Source organism: Oncorhynchus tshawytscha, linkage group LG01, assembly GCF_018296145.1.
Source record: "Oncorhynchus tshawytscha isolate Ot180627B linkage group LG01, Otsh_v2.0, whole genome shotgun sequence".
NCBI classification, from domain to species: Eukaryota; Metazoa; Chordata; class Actinopteri; order Salmoniformes; family Salmonidae; genus Oncorhynchus; species Oncorhynchus tshawytscha.
This window is the reverse complement of record NC_056429.1, coordinates 13,730,040-13,749,535: the sequence shown is the minus strand read 5'-3', so window position 1 is coordinate 13,749,535 and position 19,496 is coordinate 13,730,040. Positions and strand designations below refer to the sequence as shown.

The 19,496-nt window shown below is 47.4% G+C and overlaps 1 protein-coding gene across 8 annotated transcripts in view; it reads right to left on the bottom strand.

The window, feature by feature from the left end:
* The window catches only part of cadps2 (Ca++-dependent secretion activator 2), a 274,943-nt gene that overhangs the window by 157,271 nt on the left and 98,176 nt on the right, over positions 1–19,496 (bottom strand). For all 8 annotated transcript variants that reach the window (XM_024382391.2, XM_024382574.2, XM_024382104.2 and 5 more), the window contains exons 4-8: positions 18,213–18,293; positions 17,454–17,687; positions 16,127–16,248; positions 11,912–12,023; positions 4,976–5,115 (exon numbers count right to left, since the gene is read on the bottom strand). In XM_024382391.2, coding sequence (XP_024238159.1) covers positions 4,976–5,115; positions 11,912–12,023; positions 16,127–16,248; positions 17,454–17,687; positions 18,213–18,293 — 689 coding nt within the window. The remainder of the gene's footprint in view (positions 1–4,975; positions 5,116–11,911; positions 12,024–16,126; positions 16,249–17,453; positions 17,688–18,212; positions 18,294–19,496) is intronic.

The following is a 19,496-nucleotide window of genomic DNA, read 5'->3' as shown; positions in this document are numbered from 1 at the left end:
AGTTCAAATCCCTGAGCTGACAAGGTACAAAATCTGTCGCTCTGCCCTTGAACAGGCAGTTAACCCACTGTTCCTAGGCTGTCATTAAAAATAAGAATTTGATCTTAACCTCTTGAGCTTATGGCTCAATACTGCCCCCGTTGGAGGAAGTGCGTGCCCATAGTAAACTGAAAATATTTTTTTCCAAAATTGCTAATATATGCATATAATAATAATTATTGAATAGAAAACACTCTAAAGTTTCTAAAACCGTTTAAATTATGTCTGTATGTAAAGCAGAACTCTCAGGGCAGCCTTTCTCCCAAACTCTCTCTTGTCAAGAGAAAAGTTGGGTCAACTTTGACGTCATCGCCCCCACCCTTCCCAGGCAGCTACCGATCTGGGAACAGTATGTATTTGTTCAGCGCGATGTCTGCTTTCAATTGGCACGTTCATTGTTTGAATTTCGCGCTCCCTCATCCTTTGGCGGGCGAAAATGCCCGGTTCACTCTCACATACATGCACTCTATTGCGCGCGGCCGATTTGGGGAACGTTCTTTTCCAATAGACACCAGTTGAAGCCGGTTCGTTTGTTCGCGATGATCATTGTTTTACATGATAAAAACATCATTTTGCTCGATTCTGCACTTAGTTTGACCAGTTTAGTCAACATATAATATGTAATTTTGAAGTTTGATTGCGCAAGAGTGCGGGACCAGAAGGAGCAGAAGTTATTTTGGGTGCATTTCAGCTGAAGCTGTTAGCATATGCTAATACAAAGACGCACAACTTGAAACCAAACGATGTATTGGGTAAGTATGACTCCTTCTACGTCTTCTGATCGAAGAACATCAAAGGTAAGGGAATATTTATGTGGTTATTTTGGGTTTCTGTGGACTCCAAACGTAGAGGAGACACTGCTAATATCTGAGCGCCGACTCATAGCATAGACTAGTGAACGAATTCTGTAACGTTAAAAATAAATGTAACACAGCGGTTGTATTAAGAAGAAGTGTATCTTTGTAACTATATGTAGAACATGTATATTTAGTCATGTTTATTGCTTGTTATCTGACGTTATCTGTCCGAGCTATCATAATTTCTCCGGACATTTTGAGTAGCATTTTTGAAATGTCGTCATTGTAAACAGAGATTTATGGATATTAATGGCATATTATTGAAAAAAAAAAAAATGTACTGTGTAACATGTAATATTACTGTCATCTGATGAAGATTTTCAAAAGGTTAGTGAATTATTTATTTTTTAATCCTACTTTTAAATTTTATATTTTCTGGGACAAAATGGCCGCCGCTTGCATTTTGTTTCGGTGGTGGTCTAATATAAATGTGTGCTATGTTTTCGCCGTAAAACATTTTAGAAATCTGACTTGCTGGGTAGATGAACAAGGTGTTTATCTTTCATTTGAGCTATTGGACTTGTGTAGGTGTGGAGGTTAAATATGTCTAAGAATATTTTTCACATTTTGCGTTATGCTAATGAGCTTGAGCCGTAGTCACGATCCCGGATCCGGGATGGGTAGCATCAAGAGGTTAACTGACTTGCCTAGTAAAATAAAAAAGGTAAAAAAAATAAAAAAAACAGGCCTACAAGCCCTCAGTCCAGCCTCACTAAGCCTATTGTAGACAGTCTGAGCACTGATGGAGGGTTTGTGTGTTCCTGGTGTAATTCGGGCAGCTGTTTCCATCCTGTACTTGTCCCGCAAGTTGTTTGGATGTACCAATCCTGTGCAGGTGTTACACGTGGTCTGCCACTGCAAGGACGAGCAGTGTCCGTCCTGTCTCCTTGTAGTGCTGTCTTAGGCGTCTCACACTATGGACATTAGGCACGTTCAGCATGCCTTAGGCACGTTCACACAGATGAGCAGGGACCCTGGGCATCTTTCTTTGGTGTTTTTCAGAGTCAGTAGAAAGGCCGCTTTAGTGCCCTAAGTTCACATAACTGTGACCTTAATTGCCTACCGTCTGTAAGCGGTGTGTACATGTGTATAAGATGACACATACTGTATCTATTATGTGTGGGAATAATTTGGAACAGATTTCCAAAATTAAAATAACTTGGAGCTGATTTGCAGGCTGGGCCGGGAGTTGGGGACAACTCTATGGCCCACACTACCCAGTATGACTGGGCAGTGTGGTCCACACCCTCCGTATGACTGGGCAGTGTGGTCCACACCCTCCGTATGACTGGGCAGTGTGGTCCACACCCTCCGTATGACTGGGCAGTGTGGTCCACACCCTCCGTATGACTGGGCAGTGTGGTCCACACCCTCCGTATGACTGGGCAGTGTGGTCCACACCCTCCGTATGACTGGGCAGTGTGGTCCACACCCTCCGTATGACTGGGCAGTGTGGTCCACACCCTCCGTATGACTGGGCAGTGTGGTCCACACCCTCCGTATGACTGGGCAGTGTGGTCCACACCCTCCGTATGACTGGGCAGTGTGGTCCACACCCTCCGTATGACTGGGCAGTGTGGTCCACACCCTCCGTATGACTGGGCAGTGTGGTCCACACCCTCCGTATGACTGGGCAGTGTGGTCCACACCCTCCGTATGACTGGGCAGTGTGGTCCACACCCTCCGTATGACTGGGCAGTGTGGTCCACACCCTCCGTATGACTGGGCAGTGTGGTCCACACCCTCCGTATGACTGGGCAGTGTGGTCCACACCCTCCGTATGACTGGGCAGTGTGGTCCACACCCTCCGTATGACTGGGCAGTGTGGTCCACACCCTCCGTATGACTGGGCAGTGTGGTCCACACCCTCCGTATGACTGGGCAGTGTGGTCCACACCCTCCGTATGACTGGGCAGTGTGGTCCACACCTCCCCTCCGTATGACTGGGCAGTGTGGTCCACACCCTCCGTATGACTGGGCAGTGTGGTCCACACCCTCCGTATGACTGGGCAGTGTGGTCCACACCCTCCGTATGACTGGGCAGTGTGGTCCACACCCTCCGTATGACTGGGCAGTGTGGTCCACACCCTCCGTATGACTGGGCAGTGTGGTCCACACCTCCGTATGACTGGGCAGTGTGGTCCACACCCTCCGTATGACTGGGCAGTGTGGTCCACACCCTCCGTATGACTGGGCAGTGTGGTCCACACCCTCCGTATGACTGGGCAGTGTGGTCCACACCCTCCGTATGACTGGGCAGTGTGGTCCACACCTCCGTATGACTGGGCAGTGTGGTCCACACCCTCCGTATGACTGGGCAGTGTGGTCCACACCCTCCGTATGACTGGGCAGTGTGGTCCACACCTCCGTATGACTGGGCAGTGTGGTCCACACCCTCCGTATGACTGGGCAGTGTGGTCCACACCCTCCGTATGACTGGGCAGTGTGGTCCACACCCTCCGTATGACTGGGCAGTGTGGTCCACACCCTCCGTATGACTGGGCAGTGTGGTCCACACCCTCCGTATGACTGGGCAGTGTGGTCCACACCCTCCGTATGACTGGGCAGTGTGGTCCACACCCTCCGTATGACTGGGCAGTGTGGTCCACACCTCCGTATGACTGGGCAGTGTGGTCCACACCCTCCGTATGACTGGGCAGTGTGGTCCACACCCTCCGTATGACTGGGCAGTGTGGTCCACACCCTCCGTATGACTGGGCAGTGTGGTCCACACCCTCCGTATGACTGGGCAGTGTGGTCCACACCCTCCGTATGACTGGGCAGTGTGGTCCACACCCTCCGTATGACTGGGCAGTGTGGTCCACACCCTCCGTATGACTGGGCAGTGTGGTCCACACCCTCCGTATGACTGGGCAGTGTGGTCCACACCCTCCGTATGACTGGGCAGTGTGGTCCACACCCTCCGTATGACTGGGCAGTGTGGTCCACACCCTCCGTATGACTGGGCAGTGTGGTCCACACCCTCCGTATGACTGGGCAGTGTGGTCCACACCCTCCGTATGACTGGGCAGTGTGGTCCACACCCTCCGTATGACTGGGCAGTGTGGTCCACACCCTCCGTATGACTGGGCAGTGTGGTCCACACCCTCCGTATGACTGGGCAGTGTGGTCCACACCCTCCGTATGACTGGGCAGTGTGGTCCACACCCTCCGTATGACTGGGCAGTGTGGTCCACACCTCCGTATGACTGGGCAGTGTGGTCCACACTGGGCAGTGTGGTCCACACCCTCCGTATGACTGACTGGTCCACACCCTCCGTATGACTGGGCAGTGTGGTCCACACCCTCCGTATGACTGGGCAGTGTGGTCCACACCCTCCGTATGACTGGGCAGTGTGGTCCACACCCTCCGTATGACTGGGCAGTGTGGTCCACACCCTCCGTATGACTGGGCAGTGTGGTCCACACCCTCCGTATGACTGGGCAGTGTGGTCCACACCCTCCGTATGACTGGGCAGTGTGGTCCACACCCTCCGTATGACTGGGCAGTGTGGTCCACACCCTCCGTATGACTGGGCAGTGTGGTCCACACCCTCCGTATGACTGGGCAGTGTGGTCCACACCTCCGTATGACTGGGCAGTGTGGTCCACACCCTCCGTATGACTGGGCAGTGTGGTCCACACCCTCCGTATGACTGGGCAGTGTGGTCCACACCCTCCGTATGACTGGGCAGTGTGGTCCACACCCTCCGTATGACTGGGCAGTGTGGTCCATACCCTCAGTATGACTGGGCAGTGTGGTCCATACCCTCAGTATGACAGGGTAGTGTGGTCCATACCCTCAGTATGACAGGATAGTGTGGTCCATACCCTCAGTATGACAGGATAGTGTGGTCCATACCCTCAGTATGACAGGGTAGTGTGGTCCATACCCTCAGTATGACAGGGTAGTGTGGTCCATACCCTCAGTATGACTGGGTAGTGTGGTCCATACCCTCAGTATGACTGGGTAGTGTGGTCCATACCCTCAGTATGACAGGGTAGTGTGGTCCATACCCTCAGTATGACTGGGTAGTGTGGTTCTTACCCTCAGTATGACTGGGTAGTGTAGTTCTTACCCGCTGTGCTTCATGTTGGGGGGTTTGTCCATGCGGATGGCTAGTTTGATCTTCAGCTCTGAGTCCTGACTGTTCTTTGACACCACCATCTTGTGCAGCTCGGCCTGCTTGGGTCCGTTGGTGGTGGGGTTCAGGATCACCTGGGAATGGGAGGGAGGGAATGGGAACGGGAGGGAAGAGAGAGAGAGGGTAGAGAGAGGGAATAGATTGGGGGGAGGAAATGGAAGGAAGGGAGAGAGGGAAGAATGGGGTGACAAAAGGGAGAGGGCACAGGAGAGAAGAAAAAGAGAATTTGCAGTAAAGAGAAGTAATGATGAACAGCTGCACACGCACGATACACAAACAGCGTCTCATCAGTTAGTCAGTGACTGACACATCCATATTCTGTGACAATGATGGGAACAGACAGGTGAAGGACATCAGAAAACCATGGCTGTCTGGCTGGGGGAAGAGAGTAGAGATGGTGAGGAAAGAGAGAGATGGGGAGGAGGTGCCATAGACAGAGAGACACTTCTTTCTCATCACAACCCCCTCTGCAGTTGCTCCGTATGCAGGAAAGGGATTCAGATAAAATCCAAAGCTTTAGTAATGTTATCCTCATCTTTATATAGAAACATTTGTGTTTTGAGTTGCTGGATATCAGTGTGAGTGTTAGAGAGAGGGTGAGGAAAGAGAGAGCAAGAGGGAGGGGGATATGGATGTGGGAGAGGGAGAGGGATGGGGGTTAGGGAGGGAGATAGGGAGGGGCAAGGGATGGGGAGAGGGAGAGGGATGGGGGTTAGGGAGAGAGATAGGGAGGGGCAAGGGATGGGGAGAGGGATGGGGTTAGGGAGAGAGATAGGGAGGGGCAAGGGATGGGTAGAGGGATGGGGGTTAGGGAGAGAGATAGGGAGGGGCAAGGGATGGGCAGAGGGATGGGGGTTAGGGATAGAGATAGAGAAGGGGGATGGGGATAGGGAGGGACATAGGGATGGGGATAGGGAGGGCCATAGGGATGGGGATAGGGATAGGGAGGGGCAAGGGATGGGGAGAGGGATGGGGTTAGGGAGAGAGATAGGGAGGGGCAAGGGATGGGTAGAGGGATGGGGGTTAGGGATAGAGATAGAGAAGGGGGATGGGGATAGGAGGGCCATAGGATGGGGATGGGGATAGGGCCATAGGGATGGGGATAGGGATAGGGAGGGCCATAGGGATGGGGATGGGGATAGGATAGAGATAGGGATAGGAAGGGGATAGGGCCATGGAGGGGGATAGAGATAGGGAGGGCCATAGGGATAGAGATAGGATGGAGATAGGGATGGAGATAGGAGGAGATAGGGAGGGGGATAGAGATAGGGAGGGGGATAGAGATAGGGAGGGATAGAGATAGGGAGGGGGATAGAGATAGGGAGGGGATAGAGATAGGGAGGGGATAGAGATAGGGAGGGGGATAGAGATAGGGAGGGGGATAGAGATAGGGAGGGGGATAGAGATAGGGAGGGGATAGAGATAGGGAGGGGGATAGAGATAGGGGAGGGGGATAGAGATAGGGGATAGAGATAGGGAGGGGGATAGAGATAGGGAGGGGATAGAGATAGGGAGGGGGATAGAGATAGGGGAGGGGATAGAGATAGGAGAGGGGGATAGAGATAGGGAGGGGGATAGAGATAGGGAGGGGGATAGAGATAGGGAGGGGGATAGAGATAGGGAGGGGGATAGAGATGGGGAGGGGGATAGAGATAGGGAGGGGGATAGAGATGGGGAGGGGGATAGAGATAGGGGGGGGGATAGAGATAGGGAGGGAGATAGAGATAGGAGAGGGAGATAGAGATAGGAGAGGGAGATAGAGAAGGGAGATAGAGATAGAGAAGGGGGATAGAGATAGGAGGGGCATAGGGATGGGGATAGGGAGGGCCATAGGGATGGGGGGATAGGGAGGGCCATAGGGATAGGGATAGAGATGGGGATAGAGATAGGGAGGGGAGGGATTGGGCCATGGAGGGGGATAGAGATAGAGAAGGGGGATAGAGATAGAGAAGGGGATAGAGATAGGGAGGGGGATAGAGATAGGGAGGGGGATAGAGATGGGGAGGGGGATAGAGATAGGGAGGGGGATAGAGATGGGGAGGGGATAGAGATAGGGGGGGGATAGAGATAGGGAGGGGGATAGAGATGGGGAGGGGGATAGAGATAGGAGAGGAGATAGAGATAGGAGAGGGAGATAGAGATAGGAGAGGGAGATAGAGAAGGGAGATAGAGATAGAGAAGGGGGATAGAGATAGGGAGGGGCATAGGGATGGGGATAGGGAGGGCCATAGGGATGGGGATAGGGAGGGCCATAGGGATGGGGATAGGGGGAGGGCCATAGGGATAGGGATAGAGATGGGGATAGAGATAGGGAGGGGAGGGATTGGGCCATGGAGGGGGATAGAGATAGAGAAGGGGGATAGAGATAGAGAAGGGGGATAGAGATAGAGAAGGGGATAGAGATAGAGAAGGGGGATAGAGATAGAGAAGGGGGATAGAGATAGAGAAGGGGGATAGAGATAGAGAAGGGGGATAGAGATAGAGAAGGTGGATAGATATGGGGATAGGGATGGGGATAGAGATAGAGAAGGGGGATAGGGAGGGCATAGGGATGGGGATGGGATAGAGGAGGGGCATAGGGATGGGGATGGAGATAGGGAGGGCCATAGGGATAGGGGGAGGGATAGGGATAGGATAGGGAGGGCCATAGATAGGATAGGGAGGGGGATAGAGATGGGGAGGGCAGATAGAGATAGGGACAGGGAGGGTCATAGGATAGGGAGGGGTTAGAGATGGGGAGGGGGAGGGATAGAGATAGGGAAGGGGGATAGAGATAGGGAAGGGGGATAGAGATAGGGAAGGGGGATAGATAGAGATAGGGAAGGGGGATAGGGAGGGCCATAGAGATGGGGAAAGGGGGATAGAGATGGGGATAGAGATGGGGATAGAGATGGGGATAGGGAGGGCCATAGAGATGGGGATGGGGATAGAGATGGGGATGGGGATAGGAGGGCCATAGTGATGGGGAGGGGATAGAGATGGGGACAGGGATGGGAGATAGTGGAGGGGGATAGGGAGGGTGGTAGGATAGTGAGGGGGATAGTAATGGGGATGGGGATAGGGAGGGATAGGGATGGGGATGGGGATAGGAGGGCCATAGGGATGGGGATGGGGATAGGGAGGGCCATAGGGATGGGGATGGGGATAGGGAGGGATAGGGATGGGGATGGGGATAGGGAGGGCCATAGGGATGGGGATAGGGATAGGGAGGGCCATAGGGATGGGGATAGGGGGGATAGAGATGGGGAGGGGGATAGAGATGGGGACAGGGATGGGAGAGGGGCGATAGAGGGGGATAGGGAGGGGGATAGTGATAGGGAGGATAGATAGAGATGGGGAGGGCAATAGAGATAGGGAAGCGAGGGTCATAGGATAGGGAGGGGGTTAGAGATGGGGAGGGGAATAGGAAGGGGGAGGGATAGAGATAGGGAAGGGGGATAGATAGAGATAGGGAAGGGGGATAGATAGAGATAGGGAAGGGGGATAGATAGAGATAGGGAAGGGGGATAGATAGAGATAGGGAAGGGGGATAGATAGAGATAGGGAAGGGGATAGATAGAGATAGGGAAGGGGATAGATAGAGATAGGGAAGGGGGATAGATAGAGATAGGGAAGGGGGATAGATAGAGATAGGGAAGGGGATAGATAGAGATAGGGAAGGGGATAGATAGAGATAGGGAAGGGGGATAGATAGAGATAGGGAAGGGGGATAGATAGAGATAGGGAAGGGGATAGGGAGGGCCATGGGGATAGGGAGGGGGATAGAGATATTTATTTTTATTTATTTCACCTTTATTTAATTAAAACCTGTTGACGGGATAGGGTTCCCTTTTGGGAACGACCCCTCCCACGTTCAGCTGGAACGGTGGCGCACGGAATGCAAAAATATTCTTAGAAATATTTAACCTCCACACATTAACAAGTCCAATAGCTCAAATGAAAGATAAACACCTTGTTCATCTAGCCAGCAAGTCAGATTTCTAAAATGTTTTATGGCGAAAACATAGCACATATTTATGTCAAACCACCACCAAAGACACAGCTAATTTGAATAGCCAAGTTGAACAAAATATGCAATCAACAACCGCAGGATTAAAAGAAAAATAATTCACTAACCTTTTGAAAATCTTCATCAGATGGCAGTAATAGGACATGTTACACAGTACATTTGTTTTTTTCAATAATATGCAATTTATATCCATAAATCTCTGTTTACAATGACGCCATGTTCAAAAAATGCTACTCAAATGTCCGGAGAAATGATGATAGCTCCGCCAGATAAAGTCAGATAACAAGCAATACACATCATAAACGTTGACTAAATATACATGTTCTACATATAGTTAGAAAGATACACTTCTTAATGCAACCGCTGTGTTACATTTATTTTTAACGTTACAGAGTTCGTTCACTAGGCTATAATATGAGACGGCGCTCAGAAATTAGCATTATGTCTCCTCTATGTTTGAATCCACAGAAACACAAAATTACCACATAAATATTCCCTTACCTTTGATGTTCTTCGATCAGAAGCCGTGGAAGGAGTCATACTTACCAAAAACTGCGTTTGGTTTTCAAGTCTGTGTCTTTGGGTTATCAAACGCGACAAATTCCGGCTGAAATGCAGCCAAAATTCTAGTGGATGCGCATCAAAACTTCAAAATTACATATTATATGTCGAATAAACTGGTCAAACTAAGTGCAGAATCAAGCTTTAGGATGTTCTAAACGTGCAAAACAATTATCAGCTCGCACAGATAAACTGACATCGTTTGGTGAAACCTGGAACAAAGAGAGCTCCAGACGCGACGCGCGCAAGAGAGTACATGTATTTTCGCGTGACCCGAAGGTTTTAGCCCGCCAAAGGGTGAGGGAGCGCGCGATTCTCACAATGAAATGCCCCATTGAAAGGAGACATCGCGCTGAAGAGATAGAAACTGTTCCCAGATCCGTAGCTGGTTGGGAAGGGTGGGAGCGATGACGTCAAAGTTGGCCCAACTTTTCTGATGACAAGAGAGAGTTTGGGAGAATGGCTGCCCTGAGAGTTCTGCTTTACATACAGACATAATTTGAACGGTTTTAGAAGCTTTAGAGTGTTTTCTATTCAAAAATAATTATTATATGCATATATTAGCAATTTTTGACAGATTTTTTTCCTGTTTACTATGGGCACGCAATTCCTCCAAAGGGGGCAGTATTCTGCCCTATCTTTAACAGGTTTTAACCAGGTAGGCAAGTTGAGAACAAGTTCTCATTTACAATTGCGACCTGGCCAAGATAAAGCAAAGCAGTTCGACACATACATTGACAGAGTTACACATGGAGTAAAACAAACATACAGTCAATAATACAGTATAAACAAGTCTATATACAATGTGAGCAAATGAGGTGAGATAAGGGAGGTAAAGGCAAAAAAAGGCCATGGTGGCAAAGTAAATACAATATAGCAAGTAAAACACTGGAATGGTAGATTTGCAATGGAAGAATGTGCAAAGTAGAAATAAAAATAATGGGGTGCAAAGGAGCAAAATAAATAAATCAATTAAATACAGTAGGGAAAGAGGTAGTTGTTTGGGCTAAATTATAGGTGGGCTATGTACAGGTGCAGTAATCTGTGAGCTGCTCTGACAGTTGGTAATTAAAGCTAGTGAGGGAGATGAGCGTTTCCAGTTTCAGAGATTTTTGTAGTTCGTTCCAGTCATTGGCAGCAGAGAACCGGAAGGAGAGGCGGCCAAAGAAAGAATTGGTTTTGGGGGTGACTAGAGAGATATAACTGCTGGAGCGTGTGCTACAGGTGGGAGATGCTATGGTGACCAGCGAGCTGAGATAAGGGGGGACTTTACCTATCAGGGTCTTGTAGATGACATGGAGCCAGTGGGTTTGAAGTATGAGGGCCAGCCAACGAGAGCGTACAGGTCGCAATGGTGGGTAGTATATGGGGCTTTGGTGACAAAATGGATTGCACTGTGATAGACTGCATCCAATTTGTTGAGTAGGGTATTGGAGGCTATTTTCTAAATGACATCGCCAAAGTCGAGGATTGGTAGGATGGTCAGTTTTACAAGGGTATGTTTGGCAGCATGAGTGAAGGATGCTTTGTTGCGAAATAGGAAGCCAATTCTAGATTTAACTTTGGATTGGAGATATTTGATATGGGTCTGGAAGGAGAGTTTACAGTCTAACCAGACACCTAAGTATTTGTAGGGGGAGATAGGGAGGGCCATAGGGATGGAAGGGGGATAGGGAGGGCCATAGGGATAGGTAGGGGGATAGGGAGGGCCATAGGGATAGGTAGGGGGATAGGTAGGGGGATAGGGATAGGAAGGGTGTTAGGGGATAGGGATAGGGATAGGGGGTCATAGGGATAGGGAGGTGTTAGAGATGGGGACAGATGGGGAGGGAGACGTAGAGGGGGATAGGGAGGGGGATAGGGATAGGGAGGGATAGAGATAGGGAGGGGGATATGGATAGGGAGGGCCATAGAGATAGGGAGGGAATAGAGATAGAGATGGTGATAGGGAGCAGGAGGGGGATGGGGATAGTGATTGTGGACGGGGATAGTGATTGTGGACGGGGATAGTGATTGGATGGGGATAGTGATTGTGGACGGGGATAGTGATTGTGGACGGGGATAGTGATTGTGGATGGGGATAGTGATTGTGGATGGGGATAGTGATTGTGGATGGGGATAGTGATTGTGGATGGGGATAGTGATTGCTAGTATCAATAGCGGTTGATATCAATAGCGGTTGATAGTGAATGATATCAACAGTGAAATATACTGATGTAAATTATATGAATAATGGTTGATAGTGATAGTGACTGATATAAATCAAAACAGGTTGGTGTATGTATGTGCAGGTGTCTTACCCGTCCCAACTCCTTGTCTTCCAGAGCCAGTACCCCTGTGCTCTCTGTGAACAGCTTGACTTTGACCATTGGTAACGGGTGCGTCGTCATGAAGTCCCCCTGAGTGCCCCACCTGAAAGACAAGATTCCACCCCTCAGGATTAAACATGCATAGGACTACAATTGTTGTGTAACTAAGAGCTGATATTAAGCGCCATACAGGTATTTGTGTGTATTCAGTAATCATAAGAGTTAAGGGGGGGGGGGAGTCAAAACATCAGGCAAGTCCATTTCAAATGGCGATTACCCACCCTTGTACCCATTATCTTGCTGCCAATAACCCATTGTGGGTGCTCACAGACCAAAGACTCTAGAATTGTATTACCATAGAAACATTTCTATCACCCTTTCTGTTCTTCTGTCACACAACGCTTCCTCTTTCTACCAGAGTATGTCCGGTGATGAGTGGTGCCTCCCATTGTGCCTGGAAGTTGTTGAAAAGTAACTCTGGAATTGATTTTGCAGGGGAAATAAGGCATTTTCAGATGTGTGCAGATGAGAGAATGGCAGTGACAAGGTTTTCTATGAAAATCAGCTTCACCTCTTCCTCCACACGGCTGACTGTATCACCTGGCATTTTGTGGGCCTTTATCTAAAGATGTGTGCTGTTCTTTTACAGCTACAAAAGCTCTGCTGTTTCCTTTCTTCATGGTTATACAGCAATGATGAGTGAGTACCCAATCCAGTCATTGTAGGTCTGTACTCTGGAAGCTTCTGATGTTGGTTCAAGGTTGAGGATGAGCATGATGGGTCATTCAGATATCCCACTGCGCACAAACTGGATGAATCAACGTTTATTGAACTTAATAACAACAACAAAAAAATCTATGTGATGAAAAATCGAAGTGGAAAAGTGATTTGATTTGCAAAACATCATCAATGTAAAGGGATTTCAGGAATGTCTGTATTTTACCCTGAATCCAATGACATGGTTAAAATGTTTTTGGTTTTACAATACAATATATGTCAAAACTAGTGTTGACCTGACGTCTGTGCCTAGTGGGATAGCACCTGCATGACGGGTCACGAGTGTCTGTTAGTGTGTGTGTGTGGGCGTGTGTGGGCGTGTGTGTGTGTGTGTGTGTGTGTGTGTGTGTGTGTGTGTGTGTGTGTGCATGAGAGTGTGAGTGTGAGTGTGTGTGTGTGTTCAGTTACATGCAAGCATGGCCTCAGAATGCTGAATGACCTCTTGCTTCTCAATGACAGCAGGAATCCAATGTAGCTAACAAATTATTTTTTCCCAGTTGCCAAGGAAACGTGTGGAATGCGTTCAAAACGGTCTGTCCCTCAAGTTGCGAGAGACAAAAGAAATACGAACTGCTAATTAACAGAGGAGGGTAAAGGGCAATTCAAACAAGAAGTGGCTATTGTTTGTCTCGTGTTATTTCTATCATGGTACACAAAGAAAATGGACTCTGGCGATAACCCTTAGACTTTACCCGACACCCCTCTGTCCTTGTTCGCCTCTCTTAGGAAAGCCCACAAGTCAACAGTTAAGTTTGCCATGCGAGGGAGGTTAACTATGTTAGCTATATTTACTTAAGGCGTTTTCTGTCTCAGATGCATTATCAGATCTGACGAGGAATAGAATAGCAGCCATGACAGACCCAGCTGGAGCAAAACATTGACTCCATTTATTCCTTGAAAAGAGCGCAAGACTAGCGAGTGTGTGGGAAGGAAGGTATTTTCCCATCTCTGCTGAAGGACAAGCACCGTCTGTCTATGTAAAAAATACTTAGAAATTCAGATTCATTTTCAGTCAAGTAACTGCCCTCAAATCCAACTATGAAAAATCAGTTGTTGTCTCGCTGTCAGCCTACGCAGAGGAGTATAATGACTTCAAAATGAATGGAGCCTCGAACGGTAAGGAAAAGGATCTAAAAAGGTCCTTAAGATTGTGCAATGATTGTGTAATAGACAGCGCTATGAACACATGGACTGGCTGTCTATGAGATTATGAAAAAAACATATTCCTACATAGTTTGACTGTATTTTTGGTTATGATAAGGGATAAGACAGTTGTACCAAGGCCATGTACAAACTTGTTGTTCAAGAATCAAAGGGTTTGTCATTAATTGAAATGACAATTACATTGAACAGCAAGTATTCCTCCAGATGGCTTGAAGGCCATGTTGTTCTGGTCTCTGGGCTAATGAAGATGATGGTATATTGTAGTGACAGGTACTGGAGAGCACTCACGGTCTGAGCTCTGAGGGTCTGAAAGGGCAGTCTTATTAATGCATTACCAGACTGCTGCCGCCGCCAGTCTAATAACCATCCCGAAATCAACGTCCAGGCGCACGGCAACAAGCAATGACTCACTGCAACCTCATCATCAAAAAGCAGACATTTAACTTCTGCTGGAGGCTGTGAGACAGTAGCAGAGTCGTGATGTGATCAGAGGGATAATGTGGTGCCGAGTCACACAACAGAGGCTGTTAACTGTATCCCTTGGCTATGTGGATGGGATGATATGAACATTTGGTGACCAGAGGTCTCAAGAGCCTCAAATATTTTCAATTTAAGGACAAGGACAAGATGATAAATGTTCAGCTAAATGAGGTAGAATGATAAAAACAATTAAACTAGTGTTCCCACAGACATGTTTAAAGGGCACAGCAGCAGGACTTCACCTAATACTAGACTTTAATATGGCCAGAGCCTGGGATTCATCTAAATTTCCATTTCAATCAGATGGGGGAACACTTTGAGCAACTGTGTTAAGGAATACACTCCAACACATCTTTATGACCAGCTATGTATGCTACTACAAGCAACATGTCTAGATTGGGTAGTCCCAGGACCAGGCGCGCAACTTTCACTGGGGACAGGGGATTCTGAAATGCATTCTGAAATTGCATTTTTGTGCCCCCAGTTTTATCATTAGAATGTGATTCAAAACTTGGCAATGGTGTGCTTTAAGACCATGCGGACGCCTCTGAGCGGTCGGGTAGGCTGTTTGGAGTGTTCAGAAAATAAATATCCCCACTTCTAAAACCAAAGTTGCGCTCCTGCCCAGAACTCTTGCGAGGTGACCAAGAAGCCATCTGTGTTTTTAACCAAGCTAACAAAGGAAGTGGAAATTATGTGAGCTCAGACAGGTGAACTCCTTGACCCAACACTGAACCTGCATGGCATGTTGGTCCGGAGTTACACCACCGAACACAAACTCAGCCGTGCTGTCTATTCACCTCCCAATGGTGCCACCCGGCCGCTATGCTGAAAAACAAGTGGAGCGGACAGCAGAGGAAAAATCACCACTCGAGGGGGAGGGTAAGAGGCGTCAAAGCTTTGTTCTGTGGACCCAGCACTGTCATTGGTGCTGTATCCTGGTGATCCACATGGGAGAAGACTACAGAGCTATCAACAGTGCTCACTACCACTCAACCCTCTTGCATCACATAACTCACAGCTTTAATAGGCGCATTCAGGACATTAAACAATGCTCTGGGGAAGCATTGTAGCCTTAGATGTTAAAACCAGTAGTCTATTACAAAGAAGAGTAAAACACCACGCTCTAAGCTCAGAGACGCAGGGCATCGTAAGCATTCAAAGCTAAGATCTGAGTGCATTAGCATCAGGTATGGCTGCCGTGCTCACGTTTACTTCATCTTTAGAAGCTGACATGCCAAGACTAGGGATAATCCACTTAGACCTAAATAGGTAATGCTCTCTCTGCTGTAAACATTCAGCTTCCTTTTAAAGTGCAAAATAGCTGCGTCTGAAATGTTCAAATACACCTTTTGTCTCGAGACAGTTCCAACTTAAACCCATCGGACATTGTTACATATTACCTATACACATCTTTGAAAAAACTTTTTTTTCTTCTTAAAATATAAAAATACATACAAATTTGACCTCCCCAGCCATGTTCTGGGAAGGATTAAAAACTCTGACTAAAATAAGCCATTCTATATGCCTTGTGAACTTCCATCAATAGATGGCAATAGATCTGAAAATAAACCATATTACTCAATTCCTGAAAAGGTGACTTCTCTGAGACAAGGTTTTTCCAAGACACCGATTACTGTTCACTTGACATTTCAAAACATGACTGAACAGTCATTATTAAGCAGACGCTCTTATCTGGAGTGAATGACAGTGAACACACGCAGTCAATATATTATGTGACCACTGCGGTAAGAGAACTTGCAAAACGTGTTAATGTTGACTTACTGTGGTCTGGAAGCTTCCGCCTGGTCTGTCTGCAGTTTCTCCCCGCCCTCCACCTCCATGGTGCAGTACACAATCCTGTTAGGAGCCACCGACTTCAGGCCCTGCACTTCCACTATCACTATCTGCAAACAGCAACAGAGAGGACATGGTCAGCTCCACACATCTGCCGACAGCAACAGAGAGGACATGGTCAGCTCCACACATCTGCAGACAGCAACAGAGAGGACATGGTCAGCTCCACACATCTGCAGACAGCAACAGAGAGGACATGGTCAGCTCCACACATCTGCAGACAGCAACAGAGAGGACATGGTCAGCTCCACACATCTGCAGACAGCAACAGAGAGGACATGGTCAGCTCCACACATCTGCAGACAGCAACAGAGAGGACATGGTCAGCTCCACACATCTGCAGACAGCAACAGAGAGGACATGGTCAGCTCCACACATCTGCAGACAGCAACAGAGAGGACATGGTCAGCTCCACACATCTGCAGACAGCAACAGAGAGGACATGGTCAGCTCCACACATCTGCAGACAGCAACAGAGAGGACATGGTCAGCTCCACACATCTGCAGACAGCAACAGAGAGGACATGGTCAGCCTCACACATCTGCAGACAGCAACAGAGAGGACATGGTCAGCTCCACACATCTGCAGACAGCAACAGAGAGGACATGGTCAGCTCCACACATCTGCAGACAGCAACAGAGGGGACATGGTCAGCTCCACACATCTGCAGACAGCAACAGAGAGGACATGGTCAGCTCCACACATCTGCAGACAGCAACAGAGAGGACATGGTCAGCCTCACACATCTGCAGACAGCAACAGAGAGGACATGGTCAGCTCCACACATCTGCAGACAGCAACAGAGAGGACATGGTCAGCTCCACACATCTGCAGACAGCAACAGAGAGGACATGGTCAGCTCCACACATCTGCAGACAGCAACAGAGAGGACATGGTCAGCTCTACACATCTGCAGACAGAGGCACTATCACCGAATCCACATACAGAGGGGACACCCTATAGAGAAACTTATGTTACACAGCGCGCATGGAGACAAGCATGTAGGCACGCACCAAGCAAAATCAAAGAGCAGATATGTTTAGTTTGTTTTTACTGGCCCCTTAGACACAATAACCCTCAAGCTGACCCCAGAATAGATAAACAACAGACTAATGTAAATAAATGTCAAATACACATAGATCTTTCCTTTAAAAGTCCACCAGAAATCAACAAATCAATTGACTGTGAGTAACCTGAGCGTACCACTAAATAACTTTCTGGGCAAGAGTACAAGATGATCTTGCAAAAACACACCTCCAGTGTGAAGGAGAGGACTACATCAGACTTGGAGAGGAATTCGGTCTCGTCGCCCATGTCCAGGAAGGAGTTGTTCATGGTGGAGCGTTTGAGCTTCTGTTTGAAGTCGGGACCTCCCTTGGCCACAGGTAGACTCTCCAGGTTGGCCATGAGCAGGTTGACAGACGAGCGCAGCTCCTCGATGTACATGGCCTCCATGTCTTTGGACACAAACTTTGGGTACTTTCTCTCCTAAGAGGGAGTCAGTGTTAGATGAAGAGTTCTGTATCCACTGTTGTGGCAGTTTATAACTACAGTAATCACACATGTTATTTTAAGTATTCTGAAACAGTGGTCAACAACCACCAGTCCAGCTTCATGGTGTCTAACCAGCTTTAAAAAGGGAAAACTCCAACCAAAAACTATTTTGGTATTTGTTTCATTAGTCTATTGTTGATATAGTCCCAAAACATGTTGCATGTCCACAATCACGTTTTCAAGATATAGAACTTTAAAAACATACGCAAAACATTTCTGGACGATATCAACAATGGACTAATTAAATAAATACCAAAATAAAATTGTTGGGTGGAGCTTTCCTTTAACAAACCTGATTCAATTAATCATTGTGTAATTGGCTAGTTGACTCAGATGTGAAAGTACTTGGATGGAAAGAAATGTCCAGACACCCTGTTACTCTCCATGACCAGAGCTGATGATCACTGTTCTTGGCTTACTTAGACTTCTTATTTGGATGGCTGTAGGAGTAGGACTTACCTTGGCTACCCTCTCTGCCAGCTGTTGTCGTCCATCCAGCTCCCGGCGGATCTGGGCTGCCTGCTCGTCCACATTGTCCAGCTAAAAACCACAGACCAGGAAAGAAAGTGTAAATCAACCAATCAAGAGCTGAGGAACAGGAATGAGTGTGTCAAATCAACAGGATGATCAGTAATGGTATTGTAACAATAATTTTAATAAATTAAGAGACATGGGGTTTTGACCAAACAATCAAACATTAAAAAAAAATGTATAGCACTGAGCAGACATATATATACTTCAAGTGAAATGCTTGATAATGCATGTGATATCAACAGAGAAATATATTTTCAGCGTGATCTTAATATTGACTGGATTTCATTAAGCTGCCCACTCAAGAAAAAGCTTCAAACTGTAACCAGTGCCTGCAACCTGGTTCAGGTTATCAACCTACCAGGGTAGTTACAAACAGCACAGGAATTAAATCACCAACATGTATTGATCACATCTTTACTAATGCTGCAGAAATCTGCTTTAAAGCTGTATCCAGATCCATTGTATCTAGTGATCACAATATAGCAGCCATATTCCTTATAGCCATATTGCTTATTCCAGTGACTAATAAGCATGCAGCCATTAAGAAAAGGACTGTAAAAACATAAATCCCTGTGGGTTGAAGAGCAATTGAAAAATGTTATGGTTGATAGGGTTGAGGCAAAAGGAATGGCAAATAAGTCTGGCTGCACAACCGATTGGTACTGCAAATTGAGAAAATTGTGTGACTAAACTGAATAAAACAAGAAGAAACGATACTATAAAACAAAGAGAAATTATCTAAAGAATGATAGTAAAAAGGTTTGGAGCACCTTAAATAAAATGTTGGGCAAAAAGGCAACCTCAGCTCCATCATTCATTGAACCAGATGGCTCATTCATCACAAAACCCACTGATATATGGCAACTACTAATGACCCCCCCCATCATCAGCAAACTTAGGCATGATGATGCCAGCAACAAATGCCGACACTACACATCCAAGTACAACTGAATAAATTCTAAAATACAAAAATGGTCATTTTTTTATTTAGAAAAGGGAATGTGGAAGAGGTGAAAAAATACTGTTGTCTATCAACAATGACAAGCTACCTGGGTCTGACAACTTGGATGGAAAATGACTGAGGATAATAGCAGACAGATGCCTACAATAAAGTGTGCCCTCAGGCCTGGAGGGAAGAAAAAGTTATTCCGCCACCCAACCATATTAAAGACCCCTTTACTGGCTAAAAGAGCCGACCAAATCAGCCTG